At 40.4% G+C, this 20146-nt stretch overlaps 1 protein-coding gene across 2 annotated transcripts; it reads right to left on the bottom strand.

The window, feature by feature from the left end:
• Positions 1 to 1359: 1359 nt before the first annotated feature.
• Positions 1360 to 18790, bottom strand: LOC125372464 (fibroleukin-like). Of its 2 annotated transcripts, XM_048382544.1 has the most exons (3): positions 18511 to 18790; positions 3498 to 3600; positions 1360 to 3184 (listed from the first exon to the last, which is right to left on the bottom strand). In XM_048382544.1, exons 1-3 carry the CDS (start codon positions 18577 to 18579, stop codon positions 2535 to 2537), a joined length of 822 nt encoding a protein of 273 aa, XP_048238501.1. In that variant the 5' UTR covers positions 18580 to 18790; the 3' UTR covers positions 1360 to 2534. The 2 variants fall into 2 exon arrangements, with proteins under 2 accessions (XP_048238501.1, XP_048238500.1); XM_048382543.1 differs by lacking the exon at positions 18511 to 18790 and having other exon boundaries at positions 3498 to 3788.
• Positions 18791 to 20146: the final 1356 nt, after the last annotated feature.

Here is a 20146-nt window from a genome sequence, read left to right as displayed (position 1 = left end):
TCGATTGTTGAGGTTAGTAATCTATAACATTGCTAGCTAATATCTATGTATGTATTTGTATAAAAATATAACTTATGTTTTCTAGGTTGTGTAGAATGTTATTTCGGTATCATTAACATGCTTATCTCTGGCATGGTGACTGTATCACCATATTGCTAAGTTAGTAATTAAATAAGGCTAAGTAAACATTTTACATGCTTTTCATCATTCTACTCTATTTCTGTGTGTGAAAGTTTGAGTGAATGCATTGATTTTTATAATTGTGTACATACTGTATTTGTATGCTTTGTCAAACGTTGTATGATGCTGTGTAGTTAGTTACATTTGCTACAATTCTTCAATTGTATTCTTTATGTTATATTTATTAATAGTTGATTCTATATGTAGGAGTGTGCTGATGGCTGCATAGACACCAGTCAAGGCGGCTGCCTGGAGACGACAAACACCTCAGTGTCACCGACAGGCTACGGGTAATTTACATGTGTGTCGTGTATCGAAATATATATTGTGAACATTGGAAATATAATTCCAATATCATAAGAGTTGTGGAAAGTTCCAGTATCAAAATTAGAAATAAAATACAAGATGTAAACATGGAATAAAGCGCAAAACATTCTCATAACACTTCAGTGGCAAAGGCCCGTGAAGATCCGGTGTAGAAAAGGTCTTCAGCAACCTATGCTTGCCGTAAAAGGCGACTATGCTTGTCGTAAGAGACGACTAACGGGGTGGGGTGGTCAGGCTCGCTGAATTGGTTGATCCATGTCATTTAATCTCAATTGCGTGGATCGATGACCAGGATATTGATATCGATCACTGGATTGTCTGGCCCAGACTCAATTATTTACAGAACGCCGTCAAAAGGCTGGTGTGCGTCGTTTAACATCAAACAATACTCTACAATAGCAGAAGTAGATTGAAACGCTTGTAATTAATAGAGGCTGTCTTTTGTTGTTATAGAGAGATTGTATAGAGAGGTCATCGGTGAGGTGTTTGCTTACAGACGTTGATTCACTTCTGGGATGTTGTACCTCATTCAAGTAGCTTCGCAAGTTCACGTTTTCTTGAAGTCTGACTGTATCTGCGATCTGACTTGAGACTTATCCACTTACCCAGTGTGAACGGAACACCAAGTTTCAGGTTTCAGCATGGTGAAAAGTCAGCAAGGCAAAGATAGAAAAAATTACTGTTACTTTTAAATCCTCAAAATTTATGAAGAAAAACATTTGAGCATCAACAACAGAAACGATGTCGTATTCGTTGACATTTTATCATTTTACTGACTTCCTATCCAGGTGAACAAGACATTTTATGTGTTTATCTGAGACTTTAAGAACATATAAACGAACAAAAGGGCAGACAAAAAGGTGAAGAATTGTGAAAAGTATGGCACCAATTCTCACGGGGACATGAAACTGTTCTTAACTATCAGTTTTGCAAGGCTGAGTTTGGTTGAACAAATACAACATGTTTACAAATTTTAATCACAAACATTTATTATCAAGTAGATGAAGAAGGGAGCAAGGCTTTGGTAAACGCAGCACTACACAGAACAAGCTACTGGGATGGTAGCATCATAACATCTGTTACCATTATCTAGAAATTTGAAACAATATAGCCGCATAACAAACAGGAAATGGCCAATTAAATTTAGAACATATTAAAATACCTTTTCATACATATAGATTTAGTTTAGATTTACCTTAATTATTGAGAGAGAAAGTATACCAGCTACAAAGTTGGTAGAATATCTAAAGATATGAAGATACATGTATACTGATTATGAAATAGGAGTTTATTTTTTAAGCTATTTTAAGTATTTACACAATCACATATCAATCAATGCATGATCTCAATGCACCTAATTTATATAACTAAACACACAGACGTATCTACTTGATACATAAATGTGAACCACAATATACATAAACGTGAACCAAACACACACACACGTTTGTATAGACATCCTGGGCACAGGCACTTTTAAACAAGAAACTAACCATCCGCTAGTTCACAAAATATGAAACACAACTGACTGTTTCAAATGCATCTGACCAACTGCTAACACAGGTACAACAGAAGAAAAGTTTACTTGCATAATACGAAGCTGGACAAAGCAAGACGTTTGTGCTGTTGGTGACTGTTAAGGTCATTGGGGTGAAAGTTGCTATTATGAAGTTAATAGTTATATCAGTGCTGGAGCTGATCTAATTGGTTTTTATATGCTGTTTAAGTAATCTAGCTTGAGACAGAAAATTGGAAGAATCAGAAACAAGGCAATTATCACACTTAACTAAACTATTTAAAAAATAGCATTAAAATCAACTCGGCCCCATAAAGTTATACGAATTTCCACTGGTGGGTGTGTATATTATGGAATCTGAACGAAAATGAAAACTATAAATGCATGGTGTGAAACGTGCTAATTTGTATTTCTCAAAACCACACGTTCGGCAAATTGACAATCCCTACCCACTGTGCATATTGTGCGCTTAAGACAATTACAGAGGATACATTTCCATCAATAAATGCATTTACATGGCAGACAGATGGACAAAGCAAGACAACAACAGGTTATCTCCTGTTACAGGTATCCAGAACATCTCCTCGGGAACTCCAGCTCTCTTACCATCTGGAGTCTCTGACCAAACACCATTAGGATTACAGGGAGTGCAGTTCTTGAACCAGAATCCAGACTGGTGTTCTTGGGCGCAATTCAGAGGGCTGTCATCGTTATCGTTGTCGAAGGTAGAGAAGGGCTGTCCCTTCAATTCACCCAAACAATCACCACCATGTTTTTCAGGAATGCTGCTTCCCCATGTGTCTGTGTAGCTCATTGTGTACAGACCTTCTTGTGATAGGTTGAAAAAAGTGTATATCCGCTGTCGTTTAGTGGTCATTTCCGTATTTTTAAATGTGAGCATATGACTGCGTCCATTTGTAATGTAAGCAATTTTGTCATTTCCAAGCCAGAAGTTCTTTGTAAGGTCCCCTAAGCCATCTTTGTAATCTTGCCATGACCGATTGAAATCAGTTGACCCATCTACACGCCTTTGAATATATGTATTGCCACCAGATTGCATCTTGCACCAGACTTTGAATGGGGAAGGCGCCATATTTGGTTGAATTAAGTATGTTCCTGACCCCTTGTTATAATGGCTTGTGCTATATCCGTCCGAACAATCTGAAACAATGTAATGTATGTCTCATAAAATGCATCTTATAAAAAGAAATGGACAAATTATATCAGATGTAGAGGCAGGCGTGAAACGTGATTCCTCATCAACATACAGCTCGGTTATAACAGACTTTAGAAATGAGCAGCAAGATAAAAACTTACTTTAATAATTAATTTGTGTCCTTTTTCAGTTTTTCAAGAAACGGATTAGTGAAAACAAAACCATCCATGACTGCTTGTGTGTACCTGTAATACGTTTGTGTGAATTCAAGATAGTCTAAACTAGAATGGACAGTTCAATTATGATGTAACGTCGTACCCCGCATGATTCTTTCACAGAACTGGCCGATATAGCCACCATAACATTGACAGGTCCGCTTGTCCTGGTCATATTCGCCCCCGTTCATGCAGCGGTTCTGGACCTGAAAGTTGTTTAGAGTGATTTGTAAGTGTGAATATTTATTCTTCAAGTCAGGGTTCCACATGAAGCAACAATCCTGCATATATGACGCAGTGTAAGTTTGTAAATGCGTCGAAGAATACAAATTGCATCATTGAAATCGAAATCTGCACACAAAGAAAAAAGTTAAGCATTTCTGAACCATGACAAATGGCAAATTATTTTTGGTGATACCAATCACATTGGATAGAAGAAACATTTGACAGCACATAAAGAAGATATTGGTGAGTTATGATTGACATTTACTGACAAAAACATCATGGTAACACAGGTACTGTTTTTTGACACTACCTCAAAAGAGTATGGAGCTGCAGGATTAAGTTAACGAGTTACATTTGATGTTTCATGTGAAAATGTTCCTTAAAGTCTCTACTTGACATGACACGTGAAACAGATCAGTAGCGGGTATAACCCCACGTGTCTGGATGACGCATTCCACCCTATGTCTCATGCCTCCAGTCAGACGTTCGATCTGTTGATGGGTCAACAACAACCACTCCTGATGCAATGCTGGCGTAAATCTTGTACAGGAGGATCTCGTGCCTGTATGCACCGCCCCAGAATATCACAAACATGTTCAAGGGGGTTCAAATCTGGGCTCATTTCTGGCCAGGGTTGAGTCGTTATTGCATTGGCCCTCATGTAATCCACGACTGCATTCGAACGATGACGCCTTGCATTGTCGTCCATGTACTGAGGTCGAGTAGCAAGATGGTGGTTGTCAAAATGAGGAATGACGACTGACCTCAAAACGTCCCGGGTGTACTGAGCCCCTGTTAAGTTGCCCCTTATGGTTACCAAATCCAACCTGCAATCATGAGAGATGCAGCCCCAGAGGCAAGAGAGTTAACTGACTTTAAAAGTCCAGTTTCCACCCTTGCCGAACTAGGCATTATGGAGTTACATTTTGGCTTGGCTAACGAGACAATGCATAGTCCAATCAAATTCGCGCAACGAAATCGAAATCCGGTTCGTAAACAGTCATGCTAATTTCGGTCGATTGCCAGATTTGCAAAGCATGTGCACGGCCAACTCGTTGTCAACAGATATTTTCCAAATATCTTCATGATTTTAATCAAGGTGTTCACGTGATTTGATGCACTTCGCAATGTAAGACCCATTTTGTCACAATATAGATCTTGAATATCGATCAGATCGTCTTGACTGGGCGCCGCCATTTTGTTTGAATCAAATGAAAGTGACACGAGTAGTGGAAGTGGTCCATAGGAGAGGTTTAGAAGGGACATAACTCGTAATAGCCACTGCCAGGCTAGTTCGGCAAGGGTGGACTTTTAAAGTCAGTTAACTCTCTTGCCTCGGGAAGATGCCAAACTCGTTCTTCCATCAGTGACGTGGAGCAGAAAGCGACTTTCGTCTGACCAATGGATCAGTCTCCAAGTTCTCAGATAACAGCTCTGTTGCGCAATACACCATGTTAAACGAACAGCTTTGTGGTGATCTCTCAACAAGGGACGCCTTATGAATCGTCAAGCCCTAAGTCCTGCTGCCTTCACCCGGTTCCTGACGGCTCTGGTGCCGAAACGACGATTTGGCAACCATAGCTGTTTCAGACGAGTACTTGTTGAAACAGGTTCTTGGCATATGAGACGAAGAAGTGTCGTCACAGGGAGTCTCCCGGATCGGGGACGGTCCTGTACATCACCAGTCTAAGCATGTTTCTCTTTCTCGACTAAACGGCTTACAATAGGGTGATGATACCCCAATTTCCGACCAATGGCATTACAAGACATTCCTGAGTTATGCATGCCGATTATTTGCCATCTTGTGGCGTTTGATAATCGCCTCCGTGCTATGGTCACACAGTGTCACGGAATAACTGTTTCAGCTTAGCGGTACCAACGTATAGTTACTCCAGATCCCGTCCTGATATACAGGGTGAGGTGAGATGAAATTGGGTTTAACGTCGCGTCCATGATTATTGCACTTATATAGCGACGTACATGTACGTGTGTGTGTTTGTGTGGCTGCTTGCACTAGTCCGGACTTATGCCGATTTATAGTGCTAGCCCACTGAGATACCATGCCACAGTTTAACATGAATTCCACTCAGACACAGTATACTGACTCCGAGCCGACCAGTCCTTGTTTTAGCCCCTTAATGCCGAGCGCCAGACAGGGTAACAACAAGTACCATATTTTAACGTCTTTTGGTATGACGCGGCCGGGGATCGAACCCCGGACCTTCCGCTCTCCGAGTGATCGCTCTACCACTAGACAACGGAGGCGGTCGAAAGCAACGTTAACGTTTGGATACACATACTTGTTTTCACGCATGATGACATACCAATTTGTTGAAGTCATTCGAGCCATATTGAAAAATCAAATTGAGGTCATAACTGACTCATTTTTTAATAACAATATAGACATTTGGAATTTGTTGAATTAACTGTAGGATTCAACACAAATTCCGTTTTTTGAAAATCTATATGTTGTCTTTGTTACAACAACGCTCTTGTAATCTCATAATAAATATTGCACTGGGTACATTTCTCCTCTGATATTTGAGTGCTTAACTTTGGTATGTATGTTTCTCATCATGTTAACATCATAATTTGTTTCTTTCGTTTGATTTTAGTAGTATTTTGAATATCAATGCTTGCACCAAATTTTGTTAGGTGGCTATCTTTGTTGACACTTTGACTGTTTACAATATATCCAGGTGAGATTTGTGAGGTTCTTCCCAGTATTGGACAGCTTCACCAAAACGCAACGTTCCCCAACAGTAGTGTGTGCCTCCATGTGGAGTTATAGACTGTGTGACGCATGATCCGATTTCCATTCTGGTGAGTCCCGTTGTTGTCTCTGTCAAGTAAACGTCTTGTCATCGTACCTCTGTGTTGCATGTTATGTGGGCGTGATACCTTACAGTGGTGTCAGCGGTGTTCAAGTGTGAATTCAGGGAAGAACTCTGAATGAATATGATTGAGCGGGGCATAGATGAACCAAATAACTTTACTGTGTCATCACCATTTGTACGCAAATCAGATTTATGTCCCATTAATGTCTCCAACTGAAGAACTTATGAGACTTGAGAGTTCAAAATATTTCAGCACACTTACAATGAATGCAGCTTACAATCAGATAAATCTTGCTGAACAGTCTCGACCTCTCACTGTATTTCATTTCGTTCGATGGTAGATCTTGCATCGAACTTTCAGAGGTTTGTTCCAATTTGTTTTCGGATATTATTATGCCTCTAAGTCGTATTGTAGCAACAAAACCCTTTCATAAACAGGACATCCGCATCCCAGTCCCTCTAATGCCCGGAACAAAAACAGCTCAACATACATTTCAAACTCTAATGAAAGCGTTCTAAAGCTCCTTGAGATTCAGGGTGATATACATTAGATCTGACCTGATGTATCTCCAATAACAACATGACCTGTTGAAAACGTCTAGGCATGAAATTCGACCCCTGATCCTGTTAATAGGTAGCCCTGTCATAGTGAAATACTTAATGAGCACATTGATCACAACCGCCGCAGTGACCTCACATAGTGGGATAGCTTCCGGGAACTTAGTATTAACGCACATCACCGTTAACAAGAACTGATTGTCCCGAGTAGTCTTAGGTAATGGTCCCACAACGTCAATAATGACCTTGGAGAAAGCCTCGCCCACAATTGGCACTTTTTACACAAGGGCCCCGGGAATTCCCTGGTTAGGTTTTCCTGATACTTGACAAACATGACAAAGCTTACAGAACACCCCTGGCCAGAAATAATCAGAACTAACCCACTCATAGGTCTTAGTCCTAACAAGATGACCAGCAAACAAGATCTCATGAGTCAAACTGAGAATACCATCTCAAAATTCACTTGGAACTACGACCTGCGTTCTATCGCTATCATCTAACTCAGATTTAGGATGCCTTCTCACCTCGATGAAATTGATCATACAACGCCTGTAGATCAGACAGCTGCAGATTTAAAGAAAGTGGAGCAAGACACAGTGCACAGTGTAAAAGCCACGTGTTATGTAAGGCGTACAGCAATAGCTTAAAGGTTGACATTTCGTGGGACAGGGCTGTGGCTCTATCATCTGGAGGAGAAAAACAATTGTAAGAGCTGTAGTGACGTAAGTTAGTTTTATATGTTTGCATTAAATAGAAACAGAATGCTGATGGTTTGATGGTTCATTTCTCAACTCATTGCCTGCTTGTATAATGACAACCAGCGACACCCGCAACACACCCGTGAAGATCGGGGGTAGAATAGGCTTTCAGCAAACCATAATTGCCGTAAAAGATGACTGTGCTTGTCGTAAGAGGCGACTAACGGGATCAGGTGGTCTGACTCGCTGACTTGGTTGATCCATGCTCATGATGTAAATCACTGGATTGTCTGGTCCAGACTCGATTATTTACAGACCTCCGTCATATAGCTGGAATTTTAGGCGTAAAACGAAACAAACCTAAACAAACCCGCAACAAAGATGTAGGTTAGGGAAACACTCCAGAATGCCCATGTCAAGGAAAAACTCCGGGCAGATTAAAAATGTTAACTTGGTTCAGAGCAGAACGTTCGCAATAAAGTCAAAGCCATAAATACCTATGCAGTACCCGTCCGCGTATCGACACCCTCACACAAAGAATCATGTCAGACAGTAGATCCTACCACCATCGATCAGAAGACACCAGACTGAGTGAGTGAGTGAGTTGGGTTTAACGCCGCTTTTAACAGTATTCCTGTTATATCGCGGCGTGTCAGCTTAATGTGTTAGGAAAGCCCAAAGTGATGCAGATCTTAGACGTTTACCACTTCGGTGAAACCCACGAGCACGGGTATGGTGCTGACAAACCTAGAAACATAATCGGGGCGAACCGGGATTCGAACCCATAATCATAGGTTTCTGGCGTGCCCAAGGGACGCAACTCTGCAAAGCGAATCGCGGCGCCTTAGACAACTGGGCCACCCGTGCCCCCCACCAGACTGAGTCTCACGTAGGATCACGCGGGTGGTCGGAGTAGCAAAGTCTGCCACACACTACTCCAGGACTGGAACGTTGGAGAGACGTCCCTATTAGTCCTTGGTCCCAGAGAGAAAATTTGGCAAATTGGTACCACTTGGGGGGGCAAAGGGACATATGCATTTTTGTACAGCCTAGTATACATTAGTCATATTATGATATGATAGCAAGGTTTTTACGGCAGCTTATTTATAGAAATGACCTTTGACATTTGAGGGTGTCTAAAAATAGTAACAAATATTAAACATTGGAAATGAAAGATTTTCTGTCCCTTTTACCCATTTAAAGCATAAATATGTATGTCTTATTGATACTTTAATATCATGTAGCAATATGTATGCTCATCTTGGTTGTGAAATGATAATATGTAATTATTTAAGACCTTTTGTCCAGCACAAGGTATCAAAATCCCAATAATAGAAAATAGAATCTGTTGGCAATCTTGATTGTCATTAAGGTTTTGTCTACTGATTTTCCATCCACAATTTCATTGAAACACAACTAAGTCACACTTGAATTCATGGTACCTACATGCACTAGTGTGTCCAAGGTCAAGGTCAACATGAGAGAACATGTCTAAATAGTCAGAGATAACATGCAATCCCTCTTTATGCTGAGTGGTTTAGATTCGTGAAGACTCTATGTCCATCTTATTAAAGAGTGAAGTGCTGTCCTAAGAACTGCCTTCCAAGGTAAGCTGTTCTTCACCAAATACAGGCTGGATCTCACATAGAAGAATGGGGTGAATGACTACTGTCCTTGTAGTAATGTTGAAAATATTGACGTCCACAAATCCTTTCTCTCTGTCAGTAATCAAGTTGGGTGAGGTGTCAAGGTCATCGGTAATAGCTGAATGGCTAGTTCTTTGCAATATAGCACAAATATTCTGTTAGGGAAGCTCCTTGTCAGTGATAGTGACGTCTGAGTTGGGTGGAATGACAAGCTTCCCAACTCCTGTGCACTTGACTAATCCAAGCTGAAATTGTCTTCTCTCAAGCTCCCATTCCTTTAGCACAATGCCTGTGCTTGAGGGTTGTTTAACCAGCATTGTAGGCGTCTAAGACCTGCCTTACTTCAGGCTTTTCTCCCAAATAAGAGCTGACATTAAAATACACTTTATGATATCTACATAATTACAAACATTATCAGTTCAAGTCAATCTTCTTCGTCTCCACAACTGTCGCCTGACTCGCTCTCCTCACCAAAGTTGGTGCATGTTTGGAGTTTGCACATGCTAGTACAGGTCAGTCCATTTAAGATGCATGTGCAGCTGGGAAGTTTGCATGACTTGGGACACTTGCAGGCTAACAGCTGCAACACAGCTTCAGGCGCTGGAAGACCACTCATCCAGTCAACTGCCAGGTCGTATCCATCAGCCGTCTGTTCCATGGTCCATCCAAAGCCATCAGGTGATGGGATGTTTGGCCTGTTGTCGAGAGCTTTCTTCCATATTGCTGTTTGATAGTTGGCTCTCTGTGAATGTTTCATCAAACAATCTCTGCATGGTGGAAGTTGGTGGGATTCCATTTCACCTTTTTTTGAAAGGAAAAGGTTGTGCCGCAATATATTCACATGCTTGAGAGAGAAACCATACAAAGAGCAAGTAAACTCAAGTATGGAAAACACTTCTTCTGGCAACTTATGATGGAGTCCCAGTTCTTTGAAGCAGGCTTGGTACTTCTTGTTACCTTTAAGTAATCTCAAGGCAGACAGTTTACCTTTCCCAGCAAAGGAGCTGATGGTGTCACATCCTGTGAAGGCATGGCATCCAAGAATGGCTTCAGATACATTTTGTCCCAGTGCCTTCCTAACATTGGATATACTGATGAATCTTGTTCTGTTTCTTGTTCCAAGCTTCATGTAGACATCCGACTGCAGGTGGGAAAGCAAAGACAGGCATAGGAGAAATACATCAGTATCCTCAGAACATACAATAATGGTTCTGTAACCTTGAGTTGACGCATGGCTGGCATGAAGAAGAAGTCGAGTATCTGCTTCTTCTTGTGTTGAGTTTAATTCCTCTATATAGTCACAGCTTTCTGGACTAAGCTGAATGCAATCCTCTCCACATGTGATGAACAAGTTCTTGTTGCCAATCTTAGAAGTATATTTCTCCTTCTTCCACTCCATGACGAGAAACTGGATGAGATTCTGCTTGTTGCTTGAACTGGAGGAAACTTTCGCCATTGTCTGATGTTGTGACCAGGTGCGATGTTCTTAAACTGTATTCCTGTACCAGCTCCACGGTGACTTCTTTCTGCGTTCTTGATGGACACATCTTTGTACACTACGTCAATTCGTTGACTTTTGTCTCCTTTGTGCAAAATCTGTACAAAAATGTCATCAGCAACAGTTTGGAAAGTCTTGTTATCACCCTTGATTTTCTGTACAATTGCCATTCCATCAATCAAAGTACAAGATGGTTCTGGAATAGTTTCTGATAATGGTGCAGTTTTCTCCAATTCCCTGGCCAAAGTTGATTTACTTGTCTTTCTGAGTATTCCATCAGGGTATGCAAGTGACAGTGGTAAAGGTCCAAGGGGGTGGCTGAATACAGATTTCATATTGAGTTGTCTGCTCTGTGCTATTATGACCATATGAGCAAACAGATTTCTATCTGCTCTGAGCACTACTTCAGCTTGACTAGTTTGAACCTTTTGCTTCTTCTTGGTCAGATTGCTGAATTGTTTCTTGGCAGCCGATCGTGAAATTTCTGCAATGAAGGGTTGGAGGTCAGACCCAATCTGAACAGAAAACCCACCGTTCTCCAGGTATTTATGAATGTCTCTGTGAGTAGAGGACAAATGTGACATTTGACCAAGATATGCTGATAGGTATCGCGCATAGTTTTGCTTGTCATATGAAAAGCACCAAGGTGTAATGGATCTGATGCAGGATAAATGCAGCAGCCAGTTGCCTTCCCTTGAAGCACGGATTAGACCCAAAACAATGACTACATTGTTTTCAAGTTGAAGAGCATTCATTACGGTCAAAGACTGCTGCAAGATTTCATGAACTGTGGACATGTTAGTGGCAGGTGCATTGATGGTTGGAAGGTATCCAATTGTGTCCTGTTTTATGTCATCCTCATCACGAACCAATATATTGAAGCCAGTCCATGAACTGATCTTCTGTTGTTGGATGTTATGAAGCCTTGCAAGAATCCATGTTAGGTTTTTCTTCATTGATTCACCCATAGCTTATTCCGAGGGAGAGCATGGCGCTGGTATTGCTGGTGGTCCAACTCTTTCTCCTGTATTGTACAGCTGTAACAATGGAACAACTGAGTCAATGGTGCGTCTTCTTGTCTTTTCTACTGATGGAGCTGGATGTTTATCAAGATGTGGGCCATGGATGGTAGGCTGGATTGCTATACCATTCACTCTGTGGGAAGTGCCTCCTCCTGTCAGAGTTTCCTCAAGGCGGTCAATGTTATCCCATGCAAGTGTAGTAACAACATGAGGGTGAATGTTTTGTGGTAGTGGTACAGCATCTTCTTCAGCCCATGCTAGCTTTTGGAGGCATATTGCAGTCTCAATTTCTTCAAATTTTGGGCGTGAAACAGCATGACCAAAACGGTTCAAAATTTGAATAATTTCAACATTGCCAGTGAGAGTCTTGACAGCAAACGGAAGCAAAATTTGCTTGGGTGTAATTGTTTTACCACCAGTCACTGCATAAACAAGGTCTTGACCAAAGGAGTCTGAAAGAATTTTTGTTTTCTCCGACATGAATTCTGGTTTCACATCTCCAGTGAGAAGAATTTCCAAATACTCTTTGACAAGAAGAGGAACAAACTTGGATGGATTTTTCAAATCTGATGGTTGTGGTGGCCATGGCAATTCGTCTTTCATATTCTTTATACACTTGCGCAGTAGAATTGCAGCTTCCTGTACAACTTTCTCTGTGTCACTCTTTGTCCTCCAAACATTCAACTCTTTTGCATCTTTTGATTTTCTCTGGCAATGGTTTCAATAGATAGGGTGTTTGGTAAAAGAAGCTTGCCATTGTTGTCAGTAAATATGTGAAGGCTGTCACCAAATTCAGAACTAAGTTTACGATGCAGGTGCTTCATTGTTGATGCCTTGATTTCCTTGCATCCAGCATTTTCAAGCAGACTTCTCAACTTACTAGCAAGGTCTGTCATCTTGAGCACAGATGGGTTTGAAAATACTGTGGTTCTAATGTACTCACAAACTTCTTCAAAGGCAATTGATACAGCATGTTCATAAATATGATCTTCTTTGGTTTGCTCTACAGGAGTTGAATGGTGATACCTCTCTTCATCCCTTGTGTAATCTCTATAGCAACTTCTGTTGTAGTGTATCTCAGCTGCAACAATATCTCTGCTAGTAACTGCAAGGATTTTAGAATCTAACTTCAGTATTGCTATTCTCCTGAGAGTTTCATCAGTTCTAAGTTGTGACGATATTACTAACTGCTCCCTAGAGTTGGTACCTTTTTTATACTTGGTCTTGCTGCAAAATACACATTTTGCCTCATGCACAGTTGTTGAAGAATGGCCTGACCTGTTCAGTTTCTCTCTCACGAGAATAGACTCTGTTGTTGCTTCAGGTGACAGGAACTGTTTCAGATCTCTTTCATTTGTAAATCTGCTCCGACAATTTCGGTGGTACAGCAGTGATGGAAATTTATCTTCTTCTGTTATTTCCGCTATTCTTAAAATATTAGCATGTTCTCGAAGTTTTGCTGCTCTGAATAGTGTTTTCCACGAAGAAACAGAAGACAGTGTGGTTAAATTTGAAGAAGGCTCTTCACAAATGATGCAGGATTCATTGTAGGTCTTCTGTTTGGACAAGATGGAAACATCTTCATCAGATTTCTCTGCCATGGTCCACTGCCTTCACAGATAGGTGCTGCAACCAAAAGATATTTATAAGTCCAGTGCAAACCTGTTAACATAAAAGTAAATTTATTTCAAAGATACAACTTAAGACTAACCCAGCAAAACATATATCGTAATAAATAATCATCTATTGCATATTATATTATCTGACCAGCAAATCTCTGAGAGGACTACACTCACATTTTCCCTACAAAGATTTCTTAGGGATTGACACAATAAACCCATCAGTCATAAAGAAAATTAAAAAATTGGGCATAGCTCCCGCGTGCCGGGCTACCTGCCCGGTCAAGGGAGCATAACCGCTCAATTTCTTCAACCCCCCAACCCATGAGTCACAAGGACAACTGCCACATGTATGCAATGACTCCCCCATTCCCCAAATAATATGATCACAAATATCAACTTACTTGCAACAAATGTGTCTCTAATTGGTCTTAATAGAACAGCACATATTATTACATTATAGACATACATTTTTTTTTAAAAACAGTAATATTCATCAGAATACTCATGCCATAATAATATAGTCTTAAGAAAATACTATCTTCTGTTGTTTGTTTACAGTGTCACAACAGATCTAATTACCAAATCTTTGCATAGATACATTAAAACAACAAGAAGCATTGCACATTGGATAACTAGTAAATGTTTTTTAACTTCTAACTCCCAACTTTGAGGATCATTTGTATGTTAGTTTTCATTTTTGAGCAGATTAAAAGAAAAGTTAATTGGACTATATTTAGACATGACCAATTTCAGAACAAAACTTTACCTTCTCTTACAGTGTAACAATATTCAAATAAAAAAATAACGAATGATAATTGGACAGCAACAGTAACTTACCTTGTATAGACCTTGGTTCATTGATGAAATTTCATATGTAGCTGTGCATGACAAGAAATAGTAGACCTCTGTCAACCAGTGCTGAGACCTGTCCCATGCTGCTGCCACCTTGACTGTGCTAAAAATAGCATGTGGCTACTACTAGCCTGCAACTTGTTCCACAATATGTAATTAGCTGGCAGCAGCAGGGCACTAACTAAAAGTGGCTATAAATGTTAAAAGCTGTGAAATTAACTTTGCTATCACATAAAATCATGTTAAACACATTAATGTGTAATGTTTGGTATATGTGACACTTTGCCCCCCCAAGTGGTACCAAAAACATATTGGGACCAAGGACTATATGTTATAGGACCAAACTTAACACAACAAAGACTGACAGACAGTCACAACCTTAAAGTACCGTGAGTACATGCCCATTCAAAGTTGACTCCGAGATAACGACAGTAACCACGAACGTGATCAGTATTGTGTGTCCTCCGCATGTAGCAGGTAGTAGAGTTGCTATCAACTATTTAAATGTGAATAACATATTATCGCCAACCCAAGCTGGATTTCGTAAAGGATTTTCTACAATTGACGATATTTTGGTTTTGAATATCCAAATAAATATACTAAAAAATAATAAAGAAAAATTGTATTTTGTATTCATTGACTTTTCAAAAGCTTTTGATAATGTCTGGAGGGTGGGTCTCTGGTCAAAATTATTAAATTCTGGAATTACGGGTAATTTTTTAACATCAGTTAAAAACATGTATAGTGATATTAAGTCATGTGTTCAAACAGGCAAACACACTTCTAACTTCTTCCCAAGTTACTCTGGAGTTCGCCAGGGAGAAAATTTATCTCCCCTACTATTTTCAATATTCATTAACGACCTCGAACCGTGGTTGATAGAAAACTGTTGTCAAGGTGTCAAGTTAACGCTGTCAGAGGAAAAAATTACTCTCTGTGTACAGCTCCTGTTACTGCTGTACGCTGATGACATAGTTCTATTTGGTACCGATCCTGGATCTCTGCAATTTTCTTTAAATTTTAACTCACTCTTATAATACTGTCGAAAATGGAAATTAACATTTAACATGTCTAAAACTAAAGTTGTTGTTTTTGGCAGTGGTACTGCAAAGAGAAAACTCGCCCCCTTCATTTTCGACAATAAAGAATTAGAAACGGTAGACTTCTATGATTATTTAGGAATAAAATTAAATAAAAATAGGAAATTTGGACGTGCCATCAAAACCTTAACCGAGAATGCCACAAAAAGTATGTACTGTCTCCTGAAGAAAGTCCGAAGTATCAATATGGGCATGGTGTTACCAATCTTACTGTAACGCGCCGAAGTGTGGGGATTTGAATGTTTCAATATGGTTGAAAAAGTTCATTTAAAATTCCTTAAATTAGCGGCTGGTTTGAAATTATCAACTCCTCCTTTCATGGTCCATGGCGAATTAGGCAGGACCACCCTTAATATTAGAGTAGCTAAGGTGAGGTGAAATGGGGTTTAACGTCGCGTCCAAGATTATTGCACATATATAGCGACGTGCATGCACGTGTATGTGTGTGTGGCTGCTTGTACTAGTCCGGACTGATGCCGATTTATAGTGCTAGCACACTGAGATACCATGCCGCAGTTTAACATTGATACCCCACTCAGACACAGTATACTGACTCCGAGCCGACCAGTCCTTGTTTTAGCCCCTTAATGCCGAGCGCCAGACAGGGTAACAACAAGTACCATCTTTTAACGTATTTTGGTATGACGCGGTCGGGGATCGAACCCCGGACCTTCCGCTCTCCGGGCGGATGCTCTACCACTAGACCACGGAGGCGGTAGAGAAAGATTATTGTTTTTTTAACCAATTAACGTGGAGGTTCTTCTTGATAGCATTGTATTGTGCACTTTTCCACACATTTATTTGTCTAATGATCCTCTTGTGAAGCATGTCAAAAGTCTTGTGAAGAGTGTTTTTTTACTCTGAATCTTAATGCACATATCTAAACAGGAAAATGATGAAGCGGTCTCACTGGACTCCTTTATTTCTAGTTCAGGGGGATGAATCAGTGGAAGGGAATTGGCTATTTGATGGTTATTGTACGATATCAGATCACCGATATACATGAAGTGTAGCCAAATTCCCTTTGATTTGACTTGGCCAATCCGAGCAGAAATTCTGATTCATATAATTATGCATAACGAAACACCCCTTTACACTAAGGTATTGTGTCATCTGAACAAATGCATGTTTGCAAACTTGTTACAAAAAGTTATAATGTTAGTCCATATGTTACGCCTCCACAGTATCATAGGCTCCTTTTAATATAAATATATGTACTGTGCACCACTGTGAGTAGTTTGTAGTAAAATCAGAACATCAACAAGAATTAGCGACTTATTTGATTGCTTTCAGCACTTCTCGAGTGGCATCCATCCAAAGTTTGCCAGTGAATGGTCGTCCAAAAATGCAGATGTCCCATAACAGACATAACAATATTTGAAGGTTTTCAATAGCTTTGGAATTTCCAGTGGTTCAAAACCCGTCCTTAATACACTTCTTCCTTTGTCGGAGGACCAATAATTAGAAGTGCAAACAAATATTTTCATAATCATAATATATATCAACTAAAAGCTTGCTCAATTGCTTGATTCCGACTTTATCATAACCATTTGTTTATGAATCACTGTCAGTAGTGATGTTACCAGGTGTTAGCCTAAATGTGAGTGTATCCTGCTACATCTATGAATCCATCGCAAAAACATGCAAGGGTAAGTGACTGATTTCAGTTAAATGTAATTAGTACTGCTCAAAGCATCATTACGTCTATATTCCTTTGCTTACACTATTTTGAATTGCGCCGCGATTCGCTGTGTTGCGTTCCTTGGGCACGCCAGAAACCTATGATTGTGGGTTCGACCCGATTATGTTTCTCGGTTTGTCAACACCATACCTGGGCTCGTGGGTTTCCCCGTGGGTTAGTTATCTTTAGTTTCTTCAGAACGCATTTAAATAATCGCACCGTTCATGTTTTTACAGAGACATTCATCATCATCGGGGAACACGCCACTCGATGCTAAACCATAACACTATTACACTACACCCTAAATGCCCAATAGGGGGCACGGGTGGCCTAGTCGTCTAAGGCGCCGCGATTCGCTGTGCAGAGTTGCGTCCCTTGGGCACGCCAGAAACCTATGATTGTGGGTTCGAATCCCAGTTCGCCCCGATTATGTTTCTAGATTTGTCAGCACCATACCCGTGCTCGTGGGTTTCACCGAACTGGTAAGCGTCTGAGACCTGCATCACTTCGGCCTTTCTTCCCTCATTAAGCTGACACGCCGCGAAATAACTGGAATAATGTTAAAAGCGGCGTTAAAGCCACTCACTCACTCACTATTATGAATTGACTTACAATTTGAGTGAGTTCGTTGGAGCATGAACCTTCGTGAAGTGAAAGCCAAACTGTATAAATGTTGGAGCATGCAACCAAACTCAATTATTTTAATTATTTATATCCCTTTTTAACTTTCTATACTTATATTAATGTTAACTTAATTTAGTATGTTAGACTTCCTGTGCTACACTACGGACATGCAACATCCAGTTTTATCGAAGAAAATATACTTCGTGAGAACGAAAGATGACATGAGCGTATGCTCAAAATGCTCGACAGTACCATGTTATGTAGCTCAGTTACAAACAGATTTCAACGATATCATCATTAGATTAAAGATGTCTCGTAAGAACTATCTCAGTAAATAGGTCACAGTGACTGCCTCTTAATACATTACCAGGACGTCAAACTGGCCGACACGATCTCATAGTGACGGGGAAAATATCCAATTTCCGTTATTAATGGTCAACCGGCCGATCATCCTAAGTTTATCATAAAGATGTGTCGAAAAGATATTGAAGTAAATTCTTAGACTGCTCCAGGATGTTGTTGACTATCACTGTCATTCTAGTCGGATGCAATACAGAGTTCGTTATTGTAACCAGGATGGGTCGTAGTGAGGATATTGGATCACGGGCATACTGTCAAACACACTGACATATTCAAATGTTTGCAAAAATGCTCAAGACTGAGTTTTCCAACCAGCAACAAATCCGCATATCATGTAAACTAAACTTTTTAAAAACTATTTGTAGAATAAAACACAACACAGTTTTTACTTACATTGTAGTGGTGCCACTTTCCACTGTAGCAGATTCCTGTCAGAAACATCTCACGGTGAAGCATACACATGTCATCAGTTGCAGACACGCTGAAAGCCACACATCTTGTGTCTGTGGCACACTGTACAGCACATGAGGCAACGCTATGTATGTTGTCAACTACAGTTTCATTTACGGGAGAGACGAACTGAGTACACTCAGAATACGGTTTGACAGAGATACTCCTGGTATGATCTTCAGCACTAGTTTTGTAATGAAGGAACAATGTGACAATAGCGAGCATGGATACGGCGGCCATTTCTCTTGTAGGAATGAGTGTGTTACTCTGCCACCTGTGATATTAGCAGTAGTGTTCATCGATTCACAATTACAAAGCAGAGAGATAATATAATGATATGACATGAGACGATGATTATATGGGAACGCCCTCAAACTTAACAGACACTGAGGTCATTTATACACATATATCTCACAAACTGCTTCAGCGACAAACTATTTAACATAGGGCAAACACATGTTGTTATTAAACATCCTCAAGGGAATGCCATAAGGTTTTATCTAAATATGTTTGCAAAAATACTTGTGTGTGTTCTTTCACCTACATGTATGTAAGTGTTCTTTTTACTGACAACCGAGACTTTATCGACTTGAGTGAGTGTGTGAGTTGGGTTTAACGCCGCTTTTAACAGTATTCCAGTTATATCACGGTGTGTCAGCTTAATGTGGGTGGAAAGACCGAAGTGATGTATGTCTTAGACGTTTACCACTTCGGTGAAACCCACGAGCCCGGGTATGGTGCTGACAAACCTAGAAACATAATTCAAACCCACAATCATGGGTTTCTGGCGTGCCAAAGGGACGCAACGCCGCACAACGAATCGCGGCGCCTTAGACGACTAGGCCACCCGTGCCCCCTTCATTGATTTGATAAATTTCGCCGTCAATCAAACAGTCTGTTTTTTACAAACACGTTGGGTTTGTTCCACATATTGTTCATAGCACTACTACTTATGCAATTCTGTATGCATTTGGAGATACGGTCAAAATGTATGTATGTCCGGCGTAATTTCCGAGAAAATACTCAAAGACCCTGCATATAAAACCATGCCTAGCTGAAAAGGAGACACGATTTAAATGATGATGTTTAATTGTTGTTAGCTGCCAAACAAACATCGTCAAGCGTGACCACTGTCCGGTACAAGGGACACAAAACTTTCGCATTTAAAAATTCACTGTCCGAAACCGGAAACCAGATTTCCGGATAAAAGAAGCATTTATGTAGTACATATTTCGTGGATATTTCGTGAATATAATCTGGTTAGTGAGTTTTCCGGGTATTCTGGGATCCGGATCAGCAGGGTTCAAATGTATATCAAACTACGAAAGTATTTTGGACAGGCGTGTTTGGACAGGGGCAAGTCATTAGAATTTTAGAGAAGCTCCATGATGTTTACATGTGACATATTTGGCCAAGTATCTTTCTGAACATCGCCGGTGGCCAGAGGGATGGTGTAAATCCTGCCGGGGTACCATGTAGGTAGCAGAAGTACCGTAAGTCCCCATGGTCCCTATAGCTAGTATGGTGGCCTAACTTTGGTTGCTGGCGATCTACAGCCCGTTTTTATATTGTATCGTCT

Source organism: Haliotis rufescens, unplaced genomic scaffold (genome assembly GCF_023055435.1).
Source record: "Haliotis rufescens isolate VD_foot unplaced genomic scaffold, xgHalRufe1.0.p SCAF_4, whole genome shotgun sequence".
NCBI classification, from domain to species: domain Eukaryota; kingdom Metazoa; phylum Mollusca; class Gastropoda; order Lepetellida; family Haliotidae; genus Haliotis; species Haliotis rufescens.
Note: the sequence above shows the minus strand (reverse complement) of the source record. Positions and strands in the feature narration are given on the sequence as shown.

What these genes read in the sequence shown, in the direction of transcription:
- LOC125372464 (XM_048382543.1), bottom strand. Translation starts at nt 3,681, where the DNA reads ATGCAGGATTGTTGCTTCATGTGGAACCCTGACTTGAAGAATAAATAT. An exon ending in CTGTGAAAGAATCATGCGGG is followed by an intron (nt 3,185 to 3,497) that starts GTACGACGTTAC and finishes ACATTGTTTCAG; the next exon opens with ATTGTTCGGACGGATATAGC.